The sequence below is a fragment of the Branchiostoma floridae genome, chromosome 5 (assembly GCF_000003815.2).
Source record: "Branchiostoma floridae strain S238N-H82 chromosome 5, Bfl_VNyyK, whole genome shotgun sequence".
NCBI lineage: Eukaryota > Metazoa > Chordata > Leptocardii > Amphioxiformes > Branchiostomatidae > Branchiostoma > Branchiostoma floridae.
Window position 1 is genome coordinate 13145306 of NC_049983.1, and position 14433 is coordinate 13159738.

Consider the following 14433-nt stretch of genomic DNA (forward strand, 5'->3'; position numbering starts at 1 on the left):
CATTATGTACACCGACAGAATAGACTAATCTACTCACAATGTTCATAATCCAACCAACCACTACATGATGTGACTAGATAACATATGGACTTATACACATTAATCATTCAAAAAGAACTATCTTCCATAGAAATTGTTTATTTGGCGAAGATATGTGTTCGAGGAACTCTAGTTCTTGTTTGTTCTTGTGACTAAAGATTTCAATTTCAATGTTCCTTATGTACGTGTAAGTGGAGCTTGTGAAGTTTGTTGACATTTTCCTGGTTATAGGATACAGACATATTGCATCAATAATAAATCACTTGCGATTTTCGACCTGGCAGTGATCATCGTACGAATGTATTACTCTCCAAGCAGAGGTTAGGCTCCGGCTGTTTTTTTAACGTTTTTTTAGTCTTTTTATCGGGCTTTCTATTTTGTCATTTTTCTTGAAGTACGCCAGCCAAACGGTTAGGTTTTGATACAGCAAGATAAAATAAAAAATAGAAAGCCCGATAAAAATGACTAAAAAGAAACATTAAAAAAAACAGCCGGAGCCTAACCTCTGCTTAGAGAGTAAGATCCATATCCTTCGGAGATTACATACCTCCTTAACTGTTAAGACCCTACTTACGCAAGTCATTCAATGTATTATAACCCCCCATCGGGACTAATTAGATGGAAGAAATAACTGACAATTAAACTCAAAGAAATAACCAAAAATCCCCTTCTATTGTACTGGTAAAGGGACGCCCTCTGGCAAGGCTAGGCGTCTAATCAGGTGGACAAGAGTTACATCTCATTATGCGAACGGACCGGGTTAAACCGGTAGGTTGGCGTCATGCGCAAAAGTAGCACATAGTCATCACACGTCACTTTCCAAACATTCACGAAACATGGAGGCACGTTTTCTGAGTCTCGTCCGTAATAATGAAGCCTCGGAAGTTTCCACAGTTCTTGGGGAGGAAAACGTCAGTCCAGACATTTCTCTTGGCCTGGCGACACTCCAGGACAAGTTCGGCAGGTCTGTCCTGGAGCTAGCCGTGGACAGCGGGTCGCGCGAAGTGGCCGAGGTTCTGTTAGACCACGGCGCACCCATCGGTGACGCGCTGCTGTACGCCATCGACAGGCAGGACGTCGACGCCATGCGGATCCTGAAGGAGAGGGCGTTGACGGAGACCCTAGGTCGGACGTACGGTGTGGACTCTGAGGTGGGTAACTATCTGATGGTTTGAAGAGGTGTAATGATTTACGCAATGTCAAGCTGTGTTAAGGAATAGTATTTGCTGCGTCATGGCCTTGAATCCATGTTAGCTATTGTGTATAATGTAAAGGCACGGTTTTCAATAGCCGACGAGATGATTGTCGGTTTTACAATATCAAAACGCTTAATTCTGAACACTTGAGAGTAGCCACTCGCTCAAGCTCCCCTGGTCTTGATTTCACACCAAGCCACGTACATTTGATTCTATAGGATGGCAGCAACGCCTTCCCCAGCTACATGACCCCGGTCATGCTAGCAGCCATGAAGAACAACTACGATATCCTAGAGATGCTGCTTCAAGCTGGCTTCCCTACACCTGCGCCAGACGACTACAAATGGACAACCGACATTAGCGAGTCCATCGCTTGGCTGGACGCCTACCGTGCGGTGTGCAGTCCGTCCTACATCCTTCTCACCAGCCCCGACCCGTTTATTACTGCCTTCCGGACGGCCAAGGCTCTTCGAGATGCCCTATGGAAGCGGGAACAGTACCGGCCTGAGCTGGAGCTGCTGGCGGACCAGTGTGAGACGTTCGCCCGTGAGTTACTGGACGAGGCACGCTCAACTAAAGAAGCCGGGACCATCCTCGAGCACCTCTGCAGTCCAGAGGACTCTCCATACAGAAAGTCCGCCTCTACTATCCAGCTAGCTGTGGACCTCAAGTTAAAGCAGGTGAGATGCTGCTGACAGTCACTAGCAAAAAATCGCACATAATGACTTGATTCCCCTTTCGAAGTGCTTCTAGGACTGATTACATTTTTGTGGATCGCTATCGATTTGTCCGTATGCCAGATGCTAATTACTCTGTGACTGGAGGGTAACCTCCAACAGAGTCTTGTAATCACTTTGTCCGTTGAGTGTTCGCACCTATATCTCTATGTTCCGTATGCCGCAATCGCATGTTGATTGGCATGTCGTCTGTACTCCGTTGGGAAATGATGCACGTTATTTTTTTTCGCCGTAGCTATTTTTGTTATGGATGTAATAATTTTAGTTTTCACCTCTACGCCATCCAGTATAGTGGTTCAGGTCTTCCTTATGATAGCGCCTTAAGCCTTGTGGTAATTTGATACCGTCAAGCAGATGTTGTCATCGTCGGAATATGCCATCTCGTTCGGGCCTTGCGTTTCCAATATTGAGGTTGGTTTGACATAGCATACTGTTAACATTTTGCGCGGTTGATAGTCATATGCTTTTTATGGTTAGAACGTGTTTGATCCTTGGGATCTTTTTTTTTTCGCGGTAGCTGTTTTCATTATCGATGTAATGATTTGAGAAATCACCCCTATTTCCCTGGTATTGTGGAACAGCTGGCCTATAGACGATGGGGTTTTGCAATTACTTATCTCCAAGCAGATATGGGGTTATGTTATGTCCACAGCTGTCATTGACCCACTTTTTAAAGTTGTGTGCGTCTCAAGTATCCATTGTGAAGCTGTGTTGTTGTTTTCATTTGGTGTCGTTCGATTGAGACGCTGATTTCGCTGTGTTTCAAATTTGGCAGTGATAGGTATGTTAGCTCAGTTTTAAGTAAGTTTTTGGTATAAGCTGATGTGATGTGTTCTGTATGCGATATAAACACCGAGTCATACCCCACAGAAAACATCACAACAAACATAAACCATTATTAGGTCACAGAGTATGTTACCTACGGTCACTTGTTTCATGGGTTGTAGATTCTTTGGTGCATGTTTCTTTCGATGTAACCTTATGCACTTGGCCACAATGGAGCATTTATATGCAATAAATAACTTCATTGTCATTTAATTGGCTTTTTTAGCGTGTTATGCAACGGGCTAATCGGGCTAACGAAATCTCTCGTTTCAGTTCGTGACGCACCCTCTTTGCTTTGAATATGTCAACCAACGGAAGTTCCAGGAGATCGCAGACTTTCATCCGTTCTTCCAGGGGTTGGAAACCGCCTCCTCTGTGTATACCGCAGTTTTCTTGGTGACCGTGGGGCTAGCGTATCCCTTCCTGTGTCTGGCACATCTTCTAGCGCCTCAGTCAAAGGTCAGCGTACGACTAGTTGTAGTATCATAATGGTACTTGAAGAATCAACGGATACGTTATGCAATAGTTATATTGAATAATTGCCCTAAGTTGGCTGTTACGCTTGATACATAGGAACTGGTAGTGCTGTTGAATTTGAGGATAGAAAGAATTGATTCCCCTTCTAATATTAGAAAAGCTACACTCTGTGAATGAGAGTATCTGTTTTGTTTAGCTTTTTGTTTTTAGCGACGCTTCAGGGGTGAGCCTAATAGTATAGTTTGCGACTGTTTGACAAGTATTCCCAAAATCTCGCAGGCATGTCAGGAATTTTTCTACAGGCATGTGTAGTTGCATCATCCCTTTAGAGGGGATGGGTTGACGAATCGTCATGATATTTGGAATGTAGCTATAGAAAGCTTCAGAGATGCCTTGCATAATTAAATGCTAATCATGCAAATCAGGGGCTGATTTGGGTATTAATGAGTACAGTATATAAATACACTGCATTTCATGTTAGAATGCTCAAAAATATCCCAAATGTAAATCAAAAAGAGAGAAATATTAATATGTTAAGAATATATCCGATTGGCAAAAATTCCCGAAATTCCACAGCGATTCGTCCGCGCGTGCGCAAACAAATATGTAGATGACTTCGGAGATGCCTTCCATAGATAAAGACTTCGGAGATGCCTTCCATTTAAAGACGGACCGTCACCGGTGACGGTAATAGAAGGTCGTGGATCATATGCTAATGATATGCTAACAAGCCTGTAGCAAAGGAAACATGTTTTCCTCATTCTGAATCGTTTGAGAAATTGAAAGTCGTTTAATGTTCCAAGTGTAATGGACTGCCACCATTGGTTGCTTCTGAATAAACCAGGTGCTAATTTTCATAATAAATGATCCCAGTTTATTAAGCCACAGTATTACAATACTATTCTAGGGCACTTAAACATGACATATGTAACTAGAAAAGAGATAAATATCGATAGACATCAATTATGCGAATTGGTACCTAATTACATAACTACTGAGAAATTTTTATCATAGTTTTAAATGACAGAATTCCATTCTTGCGACATTTGGTAGCAACATGTACGTTAAGTTGAACATGCGGACGTAAGTCATGCAAAGTAAGGTCTCATTTACATGATTTATGAGAAAATGCTACAATAGCTTTCTTTGCTAATACTTTCGTACCTTAAACACATTAGGTAAAGAAGATCAACTGATATATTTTATGCAAATGAGGACCTCAATTGTATAATCAATGAGAAACATTTATGATAGGTCACTCGTTATAAGAGATCACCTTTCTTGTTAACAGCAATGCCCTACAAACATCCACCGCGTAAAACAATATTCATACATACAGCTAGGCGAAAGGATATAACACAAATACAACACGACTACAACAACAATCATTAAATACTTATAAACAACAAGAGTTCGGAGACCTCATATGTCCATGAAATAGTCTAATTATGTAAATGATTTTTACATTTACATAATATATGCTTGGTTATGTACACATTAAGATAACTTACATTGGTCACAATGTTGATTAATCGATTGCCCTATCATTTACCATTTAGAAGAATTAGGTCTAGCACTTTTACATTGATTATGAAAATTAGGGACGTATTTACATAATTGATATCTGTTAATGTTCCACCAGCCACAAACTACAGGTATTTGAGTTCTACAATGGCAAACATAACAAATATAGATTTCCCTCATTGATTATGCAAATTAAGTGCCAGTGTGCATAATTTGCACTTGGTTATGTATATTTCTATCTAAGCTACCTACATACCAAATATCATCTAAATTTGTCGTTCCCTTTTCCAGTTATCCCCCTTAGAAACTTTTGAGAAAAACTCCCTGCAGTTCCAGAGCAACCTGCTAGGGGACCAAAACATGCACAACATTTCCTCACGTCACAAGCTATCTGCCACCCAAAAAAATCAAGACCATAGCACATCCAGATCAAAAGATACAAGAAACTGAATTTCTGCTGCAGTACCAAGGTCACGTACCAGGGGCCCAAAATTGACCCTTCGTCTTCTCAACATCTACCCACACACCAAATATCATGGCAATCCATCCAGAGGCTCTTGAGTTATGCTGACCACAAATGACCAAACACACACACACACACACACAAAACCTATATCTCCATTTTTCATGGAGACAATAAAACCGTCGCCGTGGCAATAGCTTTTATTGTCACACTTATTCTGTGTGTACCCACATGCTCACGTGTGCACTGCACGTTCTTCGATCTGGATGCAAACCTTCTTATCGTTTGTAGATCGGCAAGTTTTCAAGTCTTTCTGTTATACGTGAGATGTACTGGACCGTGTCGTGGATCGTTCTGCTGATTCTACTGTTGGTGCAGACTCAGTCCCTGCAAGTGGGGCCTGTAGAGATAGACAGTATTCTCCAGGGGACCCCAGCGTTCTGGGGCGCGATATCAGTAGAGTTCATACTGATCATGATGTGGATGACCGGTTAGTTCTATTAATTTCTCTTCTGTTTCTATTGCATACCGTGCTGATGGCTGCTACTGTGATCAGCAGTAATGTACCATAGTTGTGGCCTATTCCCAATCTTACGTTGTGGATCACCTAGCCAAAGACGCACTCTACGACGAACACAGAAGAACTTTATTGCACAACAATTGTACATGATACAATGTATGGCAACAACTATTACACAAAGTACAAAAGAGAGGTATAGAATTAAGCTTAACAACCTTATTAGCATAACAATAAGGACAAACACAATTCTTTGATATAGTATTACAATGGAGTAGGCTAATCATTAGTTACGGTATTCTTTCTAATCGATGCACAAAAGTATTGGATAAGCTATTATTCCTGTGAGGCATTTAAATTTGATTTCATTCTTTCAGGTACGATCAGCCAGGGTACAAAAATGTGACAAAATGTGAAAGCAGATATGATTTAGAGTTAGAATTCAAATCGGTTGTAAAATATAGCGTACAACGCCGTATTCTTTCGGGTACAGATATAGCCTGGAAGAACCTTAAAGAAGTTCGAAGAGAAGGCCTGACGACCCATTTCCAGCAGCTTTGGAACATTCTGGACTTTATGATGGTTGCAGTCTACCTAGCAATGGTTGCCCTCCGGCTTGTGGCACTTTTTAAGGCAAGAAGGCATTTTGTATTAAAAAAAGTATATGATTGATTTTAAATGTATCAACCAATAGTAATCTGGTGTGTTGAGCTGGCTATGATGTTGACTTTTCATACTTCTTAGCTCGACGCACATTCAGAACAGAACACGGTCGCCGATGATTGGGCATACAAAGCAAAGGAATCCAGCTTCCAGCCTGTTGCAGTCGCAGATGTCCTCTTCTCCATCTTCACAATCGTCGTATTTATCCGAGCCATGTCTCTGTTCACGGATAACCGCTTTCTGGGGATGCTGCTGATCTCCATCGGACGAATGGCCGTAAGCATCATGAAGTTCGTGGTCCTGGATGGACTGGTTCTGTTCGCCTTTGCGCTCGGCTTGAACCAGCTGTACTGGTTCTATGGGACGATGCACCAGTACCTCTGTTCCAACTATTCACAGAGCAACCTTCAGGCTTTGAGCTGTTCCAAGTCACAAGGTTTTGACACGTAAGTAATATCCAGAGTCTCACTTATAACATCGTCCTTGATCAAGTTTTTATGACATTCAATTCATAAAGTAGGATAGTGGACCCATTTCCGGTTTGCATTCCATTTTCAGAATTTTCAGCGCGCTGCAATCCCTGTTCTGGGATATAATCACTATTATATTCTATCAGGTAGTATAAAATCTTTACTAAATGTAATAAAAAAAATTACATATCTGAAAAGGAATGACTTTCGAAAATATTTTTTCTTTACTTTAATGTACACGTATCTTTAAGTTATAGAATGAATCAACATTGTTCCCAATACACATTGTTGTGCTGAACACCAATCTAGGATTTAACCATAGACAGGCTAAGAGGGATACATATTATGAAACAACCCAGTAGTCATGTTTTTGTCTGGAAGCAAAAGTAAGCGAACAACATGGTTGTTGTTTCAATTGATATTGAAACATGCATGCAAGTCTTATTTGTTGCACTAAACGGCCCCAGAGGCCATAGGTTCCATTAACGGGTGTGGGGGGGGGGGGGGTGAGGTAAACGTTTCAGCTTCTACGAAGGAATTGTAACGAAAATCCAAAATATGTGATTGTTGTTTGGCCAATCTGTGTTGCATTGTAAGGACTTAGCAATATCTTGTTGCCAGACATGACATCTCAAAGATATTGAAACCTATATCATATCGTAGCCACCTGAATTGATGTTTTACACGACATATTCTTCAAATGAACCTTTGTTCCATTTCCTTTTGTACGTGTCAGTTGAGTCGTCAGCTTGTGAGGTTTGTTGACATTCTAGTGGGTATATACGATACAGATATTTCACATTAACAATAAATCACTCGAGATTTCCGAAATGGCAGTGATCATCTTATTACTTCGATTCCACATTACTTATCAATGTGTAACGCTTACATCGGGAGCTCTACAGCGCAACAGGTGCACTTGTTCTTGTGATTAAAGATTTCAATTTCAATGTTCCTTATGTACGTGTAAGTGGAGCTTGTGAGGTTTGTTGACATTGAAGTGGGTTTAGGATACAGACATATTGCATCAATAATAAATCACTTGCGATTTTCGATCTGGCAGTGATCATCGTACAAATGTATTACTTCGACTCGTCATGACTTATTAATGTGTAACGCTGACATCGGGAGCTCTACTGTGCAACAGGTGCAACTTATGATTATAAAGATTTTGTCCCTTTCATGACAAGTACGGGTTTTATTCCTTCTCTCAAAGACAACAGATCCATATCCTTTGGATGTTACATACCTCTTTAACTGCTCAGACCCTAATTACTGGAGTCATTCAATGGATTATAACCCCCCATCGGGACTAATTAGGTGGAAGAAATAACCGAAAATCCCTTCTGTTGTACTGGTAAAGAGACGCCCTCTGGCAAGGCTAGGTATCTGATTAGGTAGACAGAATATCATTACGCGATGCGAATGGAACGGGTTGAACCGGTAGGTTGGCGTCATGCCCAAAAGTAGCACATAGTCATCACACGTCACTTTCCAAACATTCACGGAAAATGGAGGCACGCTTTCTTGTACTCGTCCGTAATAATGAAGTCTCGGAAGTATCTACAGTTCTTGGTGAGGAAAACGTCAGCCCAGATGTTTCTCTTGACCTCGGGACTCTTCGAGACAAGTTCGGCCGGTCTGTCCTGGAGCTAGCCGTGGACAGCGGGTCGCGCGAAGTGGCCGAGGTTCTGTTAGACCACGGCGCACCCATCGGTGACGCGCTGCTGTACGCCATCGACAGACAGGACGTCGGTGCCGTGGGGATCCTGAAGGAGAGGGCGTTGACGGAGACCCTAGGTCGGACGTACGGTGTGGACTCTGAGGTGGGTAACTATCTGATGGTTTGAAGAGGTGTAATGATTTACGCAGTATCAAGATGTGTTAGCGAAATGTCGTATTTGCTGCGTCATGGCCTTAATGTCTCTTACGTTCAACTCCATGTTAGCTATTGTGTGTAATGTAAAGGCAGGAAAAACATTCAGGCACATCTTTTTTCAATAGCCTTTACAATACGATTTACAATTTCATAACGCTTTATTGAGAACACTTTCACTGCTTTTCTATTTGATGTTAGCATACTTTCCATTGTCCTTGCAGTTGCATACCTACATGATGTTTCAGTTCAGTTTACACTCAGCTAAAACTACCTGTAAACAGTATATGTCTCAACGTAAACACCAGGGCTAAGTAATGTTGTTTGACCGGTCTCCTCGAGTTAAACAGATTACGCAGTTTACGTTCAGTTAGCTGTAACAGGTAACTGTAGCTTACATCAGACCAACGCACGCCGTGTGTGGTCCAAGGACAAAAGACTGTTAATTCGTAAGATTGGGGCTCTAGCTTTTCTGGTGTTGATTTTACATTAAGCCGTGTACATTTGAGTTGATATACGTGTATCAACGTTACAATTTCGCAGGATGGCAGCAGCGCCTTCCCCAGCTACATGACTCCGGTCATGCTAGCAGCCATGAAGAACAACTACGATATCCTGGAGATGCTGCTTCAAGCTGGCTTCCCTACACCTGCGCCAGACGACTACAAATGGACAACAGACATCAGCGAGTCCATCGCTTGGCTGGACGCCTACCGTGCGGTGTGTAGTCCGTCCTACATCCTCCTCACCAGCCCCGACCCGTTCCATACGGCCTTCCGGACGGCCAAGGCTCTTCGGGACGTCCTTTGGAAGCGGGAACAGTACCGGCCTGAGCTGGAGCAGCTGGCGGACCAGTGTGAGACCTTCGCCTGTGAGTTACTGGACGAGGCACGCTCAACTAAAGAAGCCGAGACCATCCTCGAGCACCTCTGCAGTCCAGAGCACTCTCCATACAAAAAGCCCGTCTCTACTATCCAGCTAGCTGTGGACCTCCAACTAATGCAGGTAAGATACTACTGACAGTCTCTATCAGAACAAATTTCCATTGATAACTCGATCCCCCTTTCAGAGTGCTTCTAGTACTGATTACATTTTTGTAGATCTCGATATTGATATTCCGGTATACTTTTCGTGGATGAAAGATTCTTTGCCTCACGTTACTTTTAATCTACCTTAGTGCATTTAGCCCCCAAGGGGGCATGAATATAGAATAAACAACTTTGTTGTAATCACTCTTTTAGTTGGTTTTAGCTTTTGAGATGGTTAACGAAATCTTTCGTTTCAGTTCACGACGTACCCTTTTTGCTTTGAATATGTCAACCAACGAAAGTTCCAGGAGATCATAGACTTTCATCAGGTCTTTCAGGGGTGGGAAAACGCCTCTTCTGTCTATCCGATCGTTCTCTCGGTGACCGTGGGGCTAGCGTATCCCCTCCTGTGTCTGGCACATCTCCTAGCGCCTCAGTCAAAGGTCAGGGTGCGACAAGTTGTAGTATGGTACTCGAAGGCTCAATTGATACGTTATGCAGTTATACTGAATAATTGGTTGTGACTTTTAATGAATAATAACTGGTAGTGCTGTTGAGTTTATTGATAGAATCAATCGGTTCCACTTCTAACATTATAAAAGCTACGTTGTGAGCACCAGATTTGTTAAGCTTTTGATATCTATATCTCTGTGTGTTCTTTGCTTTAGATGAAAAACTTCTTATCGTTTGTAGATCGGCAGGTTTTCAAGTCTTTCTGTTGTGCGTGAGATGTACTGGACCGTGTCGTGGATCGTTCTGCTGATCCTACTGTTGGTGGATTCTCAGTCCTACCGCCTGGGACCTTCGGAGATAGACAGTATTATCCAGGGGACTCCAGCGTCATCTCGACCGGTGTCAGTAGCGTCCATATTGATCATGATGTGGATCATCGGTAAGTGGTATTACTTTCTCTGTTTCTCTTCTTCTTCTGTTATAACTGGCGCGCTGGTGGTTGTTGTCTGTTGTGATCCACAGCAGTGTACCATAATTGTGGCCTATCCCCACTACTGTATATGGTTGTGGATCACCTAGCCGAATATGCACTCAAAATGATTTCATACTTTCAACTACGATCATCCAGTGACTGAGTACTTAGACAGATTACAAAGGCAGCTATGATTCGTTTGTAAATCAAATTGCTTGTAAAATACAGGGTGCTTTTTTTTCAGACATAGCATGGAAGGAACTACAAGACGTTCGACGAGAAGGCCTGATGGACCACTTCAAGCAGCCGTGGAACTTTCTGGACTTTGTGATGATTGCGGTCTTCCTAGCACAGTTCGCCCTCCGACTTGTGGCGATTCAGGCAAGAAGGGATTTCGTATTCCGAAAGAAGTATGTGATTGATTTTAAATCAACCAATTGTAATTTTGTTTGTTTGGATAGTTAACTGTGACGTTGCCTTTTTATTTTTTTAGCTCGACATATATAGATCAGTACAGAACACGGTCGCCGATGAATGGACACATAAAGCAAATGAAACCAGCTTCCAGCCTGTTGCAGTGGCAGATGTCCTCTTCTCCATCTTCACAATCGTCGTCTTTGTCCGAGCCATGTCTATGTTCATCTATAATCGTTTTCTGGGGATGCTGCTGATCTCCATCGGACGAATGGCTGTAGACATCATGAAGTTCGTGGTCCTGGATGGACTGGTTCTGTTCGCCTTTGCGCTCGGCTTGAACCAGCTGTACTGGTTCTATGGGACGATGCACCAGTACCTCTGTTCCAACTACTCACAGAGCAACCTTCAGGCTTTGAGCTGTTCAAAGTCACAAGGTTTTGACACGTAAGTAATAATCCAACTTCTCCCTTGCAACATCGTCCTTGATCAAAGTTTTTCTGACGACATCCAATTCACATCGTAGAAAGACCAGAGATTTTATGTTGATATGATTGTGTACAATTTAAGGACGTCGACTATCAGTTTCTTTATGGCTTGCGTTCGTTTTTCAGAATTTTCAGCGCGCTGCAATCCTTGTTCTGGGCTGGGTTCGGTGTTGTTGATCTGTCCACGCTCGAGCTGAAGCCGGGTACCAGCCCAGTCAACGTGTTCCAGATACAAGAATGGCCTGTCATCACAGAGACTGCTGGAAAACTGGTGTTTGGGCTGTATGAAGTCATTGGGGTGTTGGTTCTCATCAACCTCCTCATCGCCATCATGAGTGACTCATTTACGAGGACAGAGGTACTCAATAAAGATGCAATGACAAACTTTACCGCTAAGATATGATAACTTTAGCATTGTAGTCTTCATGCACATTGCCTTGGTTCCGTTTATGTGTATTATATTGAATTTCTGTTCATGTAGTTACGAAAACACCTTCATGTCTGACCTGAATTTGTTCCAGGAAGTAAAACGCATTGACTGGGGCTTTGTGGTGATGAAAGACGTGCTACGCTACCTGAAGGTCGACCTGTCCTTACCCCCACCCTTCGGCCTGATAATGTCCGTGAGGAACGCTCTTGTTCGCCCGGTGTTGGCATTATGTGGTCGGCGAAACAATCCTCCCGATACGGACAACAATGTAGGTATTAACTGTCATGGACAACAATTTTCATATTTGATGGCTACATGTATATGGTATCTGAAATGTGCTTCAATGTTCTGTTTGACGATCGACCGCTGAAATGATCATCAGTATCTGATTGGACAAGAACCTCCTGGTGACTTGTTCCTTGCCATCTCTGATTTCACACTTGCATTTATCGTGGCCATCTTTTTCATTTTATATAACGTGCATATTTTTCTTTCTTACTAAGATATCTAAGTTTGTTCAGGTGGAGAGAGCCATCCGCCCATCACAATCATCACTGCCAGCGAAACAGGATGTGTACAAAGTAAGTAAAGGGGAAAAAAGTGGGGATAAAAAAGAGATTTATCTATACATACACTCAACAAAGTACTACATGCAGGGCATTTGCTTGGTCTTCCGGTTATTGTATGCTTTCACACATTGAAGATATGGAAATGGTTACATTGTTCCATGGAGTTTTTAATAACTTAATTGGTGTTTTTTTATACAGATGGTTGTTGGCAGTCTTATGACCAGATATTTGCTTCGCAAGGAAAGGAGCCTGGAATGAAAGGGCATTTGTACATATGTACAATGCATCACCTTACTATTCTATTCTACTAGGTAGTTTGCTGTCTTTACTTAATGGAATGTAAATTATATATTTTATAAAGGATGACCGCTTTGAAAGAAGATTTCTTCCTTCCTTGATTATACATGTATCGTTAAATCATATTATGAGTCAACATTTTCCTCAATGTTAGATGTTTCATTGAACACCGATCACGGACTTAACCAGGAGACGGCTAAGGAGGTAAAGATCGTAAGGTAACTTAGAAGTCATGTTCTTGTCTGTAAGCAAAAGAAGGTGAACATTATGGTTGTGTCCATCAATATATGTAATGTTACAGTGTTTGTTATTGTTAGGAAGATACTGAATATAGAGTACACGTGTTATCAAAGGAATTTTGTCAGATTCTATTCTTACTTCTCAATCCTGATATATAGACCTGTCTGTTAGCTTCTTCATAGTACGTGTAAGCTATAGAATAGTCAATGGTCACACACGGAAATTCAACATTATGTTGTAATCTCAGCTCTGTTATTTAGATTGAGGTCAGTGATATGTATTAGTAGGCAGATGAAGACATTGTGAACGAAGGTTTAGAGATTATTCAACTACTCATATACATTACAACAATAGAGAGTTTTCCTAGACAAAAATGCATCTATTACTTGTCAAGTTCTTCATCCAGTATTTATGACATTAATCGGCATTCTAGTGGGTGTAGGATACAGATATATTACATTAATAATAAATCGCTCGGGATTTCCGATCTGGCAGTGATCATCTTATTACTTCCATTCCTCATGACTTATTAATGTGTAACGCAGACGTCGAGAGTTCCAAAGCGCAACAGGTGCACGTGACTTGTTCTTGTGATTAAATGACTTATTCCCCTCATCACAAGTACAGGTTTTATTTCTTCTCTCAGTGACACCAGATTCAGATCCTTCGGAGATGTTAGCTGCCTCCTCAACTGTTTAGGTCCTAATGGCTCAAGTCATTAAACAGTGGATTATAACCCCGGCCCCCATCGGGACTAATTAGGTGGAGAAATAACCGACATTTCAACTCTATTGTACTGGTAAAGAGACGCCCTCTGGCAAGGCTAGGCGTCTAATCAGGTGGACAAGAGTTACATCTCATGAACGGGTTAAACCGGTAGGTTGGCGTCATGCCCAAAAGTAGCACATAGTCATCACACGTCACTTTCCAAACATTCACGGAAACATGGAGGCACGTTTTCTGAGTCTCGTCCGTAATAATGAAGTCTCGGAAGTATCCACGGTTCTTGGTGAGGTGAATGTAAGCCCAGACGCTTGTCCTGACCTTGGTTCACTCCGGGACAAGTTCGGAAGATCTGTCCTGGAGCTAGCCGTGGACAGCGGGTCGCGCGAAGTGGCCGAGGTTCTGTTAGACCACGGCGCACCCATCGGTGACGCGCTGCTGTACGCCATCGACAGACAGGACGCCGACGCCGTTCGGATCCTGAAGGAGAGGGCGTTGGCGGAGACCTTAGGTCGGACGTACGGTGTGGACT

The 14433-nt window shown here is 42.3% G+C and overlaps 3 protein-coding genes across 3 annotated transcripts; all 3 read left to right on the plus strand.

The window, feature by feature from the left end:
• The first annotated feature begins 875 nt into the window (after window positions 1-875).
• LOC118416196 (short transient receptor potential channel 5-like) lies at window positions 876-3786 on the plus strand. Its single transcript, XM_035821276.1, has 3 exons — window positions 876-1190; window positions 1454-1915; window positions 3071-3786. Exons 1-3 carry the CDS (start codon window positions 876-878, stop codon window positions 3284-3286), a joined length of 993 nt encoding a protein of 330 aa, XP_035677169.1. The 3' UTR covers window positions 3287-3786.
• Window positions 3787-8422: 4636 nt separating this feature from the next.
• LOC118416197 (short transient receptor potential channel 5-like) lies at window positions 8423-10020 on the plus strand. Its single transcript, XM_035821277.1, has 2 exons — window positions 8423-8737; window positions 9331-10020. The coding sequence occupies exons 1-2, from the start codon at window positions 8423-8425 to the stop codon at window positions 9805-9807; spliced, it is 792 nt and encodes a 263-aa protein (XP_035677170.1). The 3' UTR covers window positions 9808-10020.
• Window positions 10021-10028: 8 nt separating this feature from the next.
• LOC118416691 (transient-receptor-potential-like protein) lies at window positions 10029-13841 on the plus strand. Its single transcript, XM_035821881.1, has 7 exons — window positions 10029-10258; window positions 10509-10707; window positions 10985-11601; window positions 11769-12000; window positions 12164-12340; window positions 12576-12653; window positions 12840-13841. Exons 3-7 carry the CDS (start codon window positions 11369-11371, stop codon window positions 12897-12899), a joined length of 780 nt encoding a protein of 259 aa, XP_035677774.1. The 5' UTR covers window positions 10029-10258; window positions 10509-10707; window positions 10985-11368; the 3' UTR covers window positions 12900-13841.
• The last annotated feature ends 592 nt before the right edge of the window (window positions 13842-14433 follow it).

Excerpts from the sequence above, each read along its gene's own strand:
- LOC118416196 (XM_035821276.1), top strand. The coding sequence starts at position 876 with ATGGAGGCACGTTTTCTGAGTCTCGTCCGTAATAATGAAGCCTCGGAA. Across the intron at positions 1,191-1,453 it reads CGTACGGTGTGGACTCTGAG|GATGGCAGCAACGCCTTCCC; the intron begins GTGGGTAACTAT and ends TTGATTCTATAG. Across the intron at positions 1,916-3,070 it reads TGGACCTCAAGTTAAAGCAG|TTCGTGACGCACCCTCTTTG; the intron begins GTGAGATGCTGC and ends CTCTCGTTTCAG.
- LOC118416197 (XM_035821277.1), top strand. The coding sequence starts at position 8,423 with ATGGAGGCACGCTTTCTTGTACTCGTCCGTAATAATGAAGTCTCGGAA. Across the intron at positions 8,738-9,330 it reads CGTACGGTGTGGACTCTGAG|GATGGCAGCAGCGCCTTCCC; the intron begins GTGGGTAACTAT and ends ACAATTTCGCAG.
- LOC118416691 (XM_035821881.1), top strand. The coding sequence starts at position 11,369 with ATGTCTATGTTCATCTATAATCGTTTTCTGGGGATGCTGCTGATCTCC. Across the intron at positions 12,341-12,575 it reads CTCCCGATACGGACAACAAT|ATATCTAAGTTTGTTCAGGT; the intron begins GTAGGTATTAAC and ends TTTCTTACTAAG. Across the intron at positions 12,654-12,839 it reads CGAAACAGGATGTGTACAAA|ATGGTTGTTGGCAGTCTTAT; the intron begins GTAAGTAAAGGG and ends TTTTTTATACAG.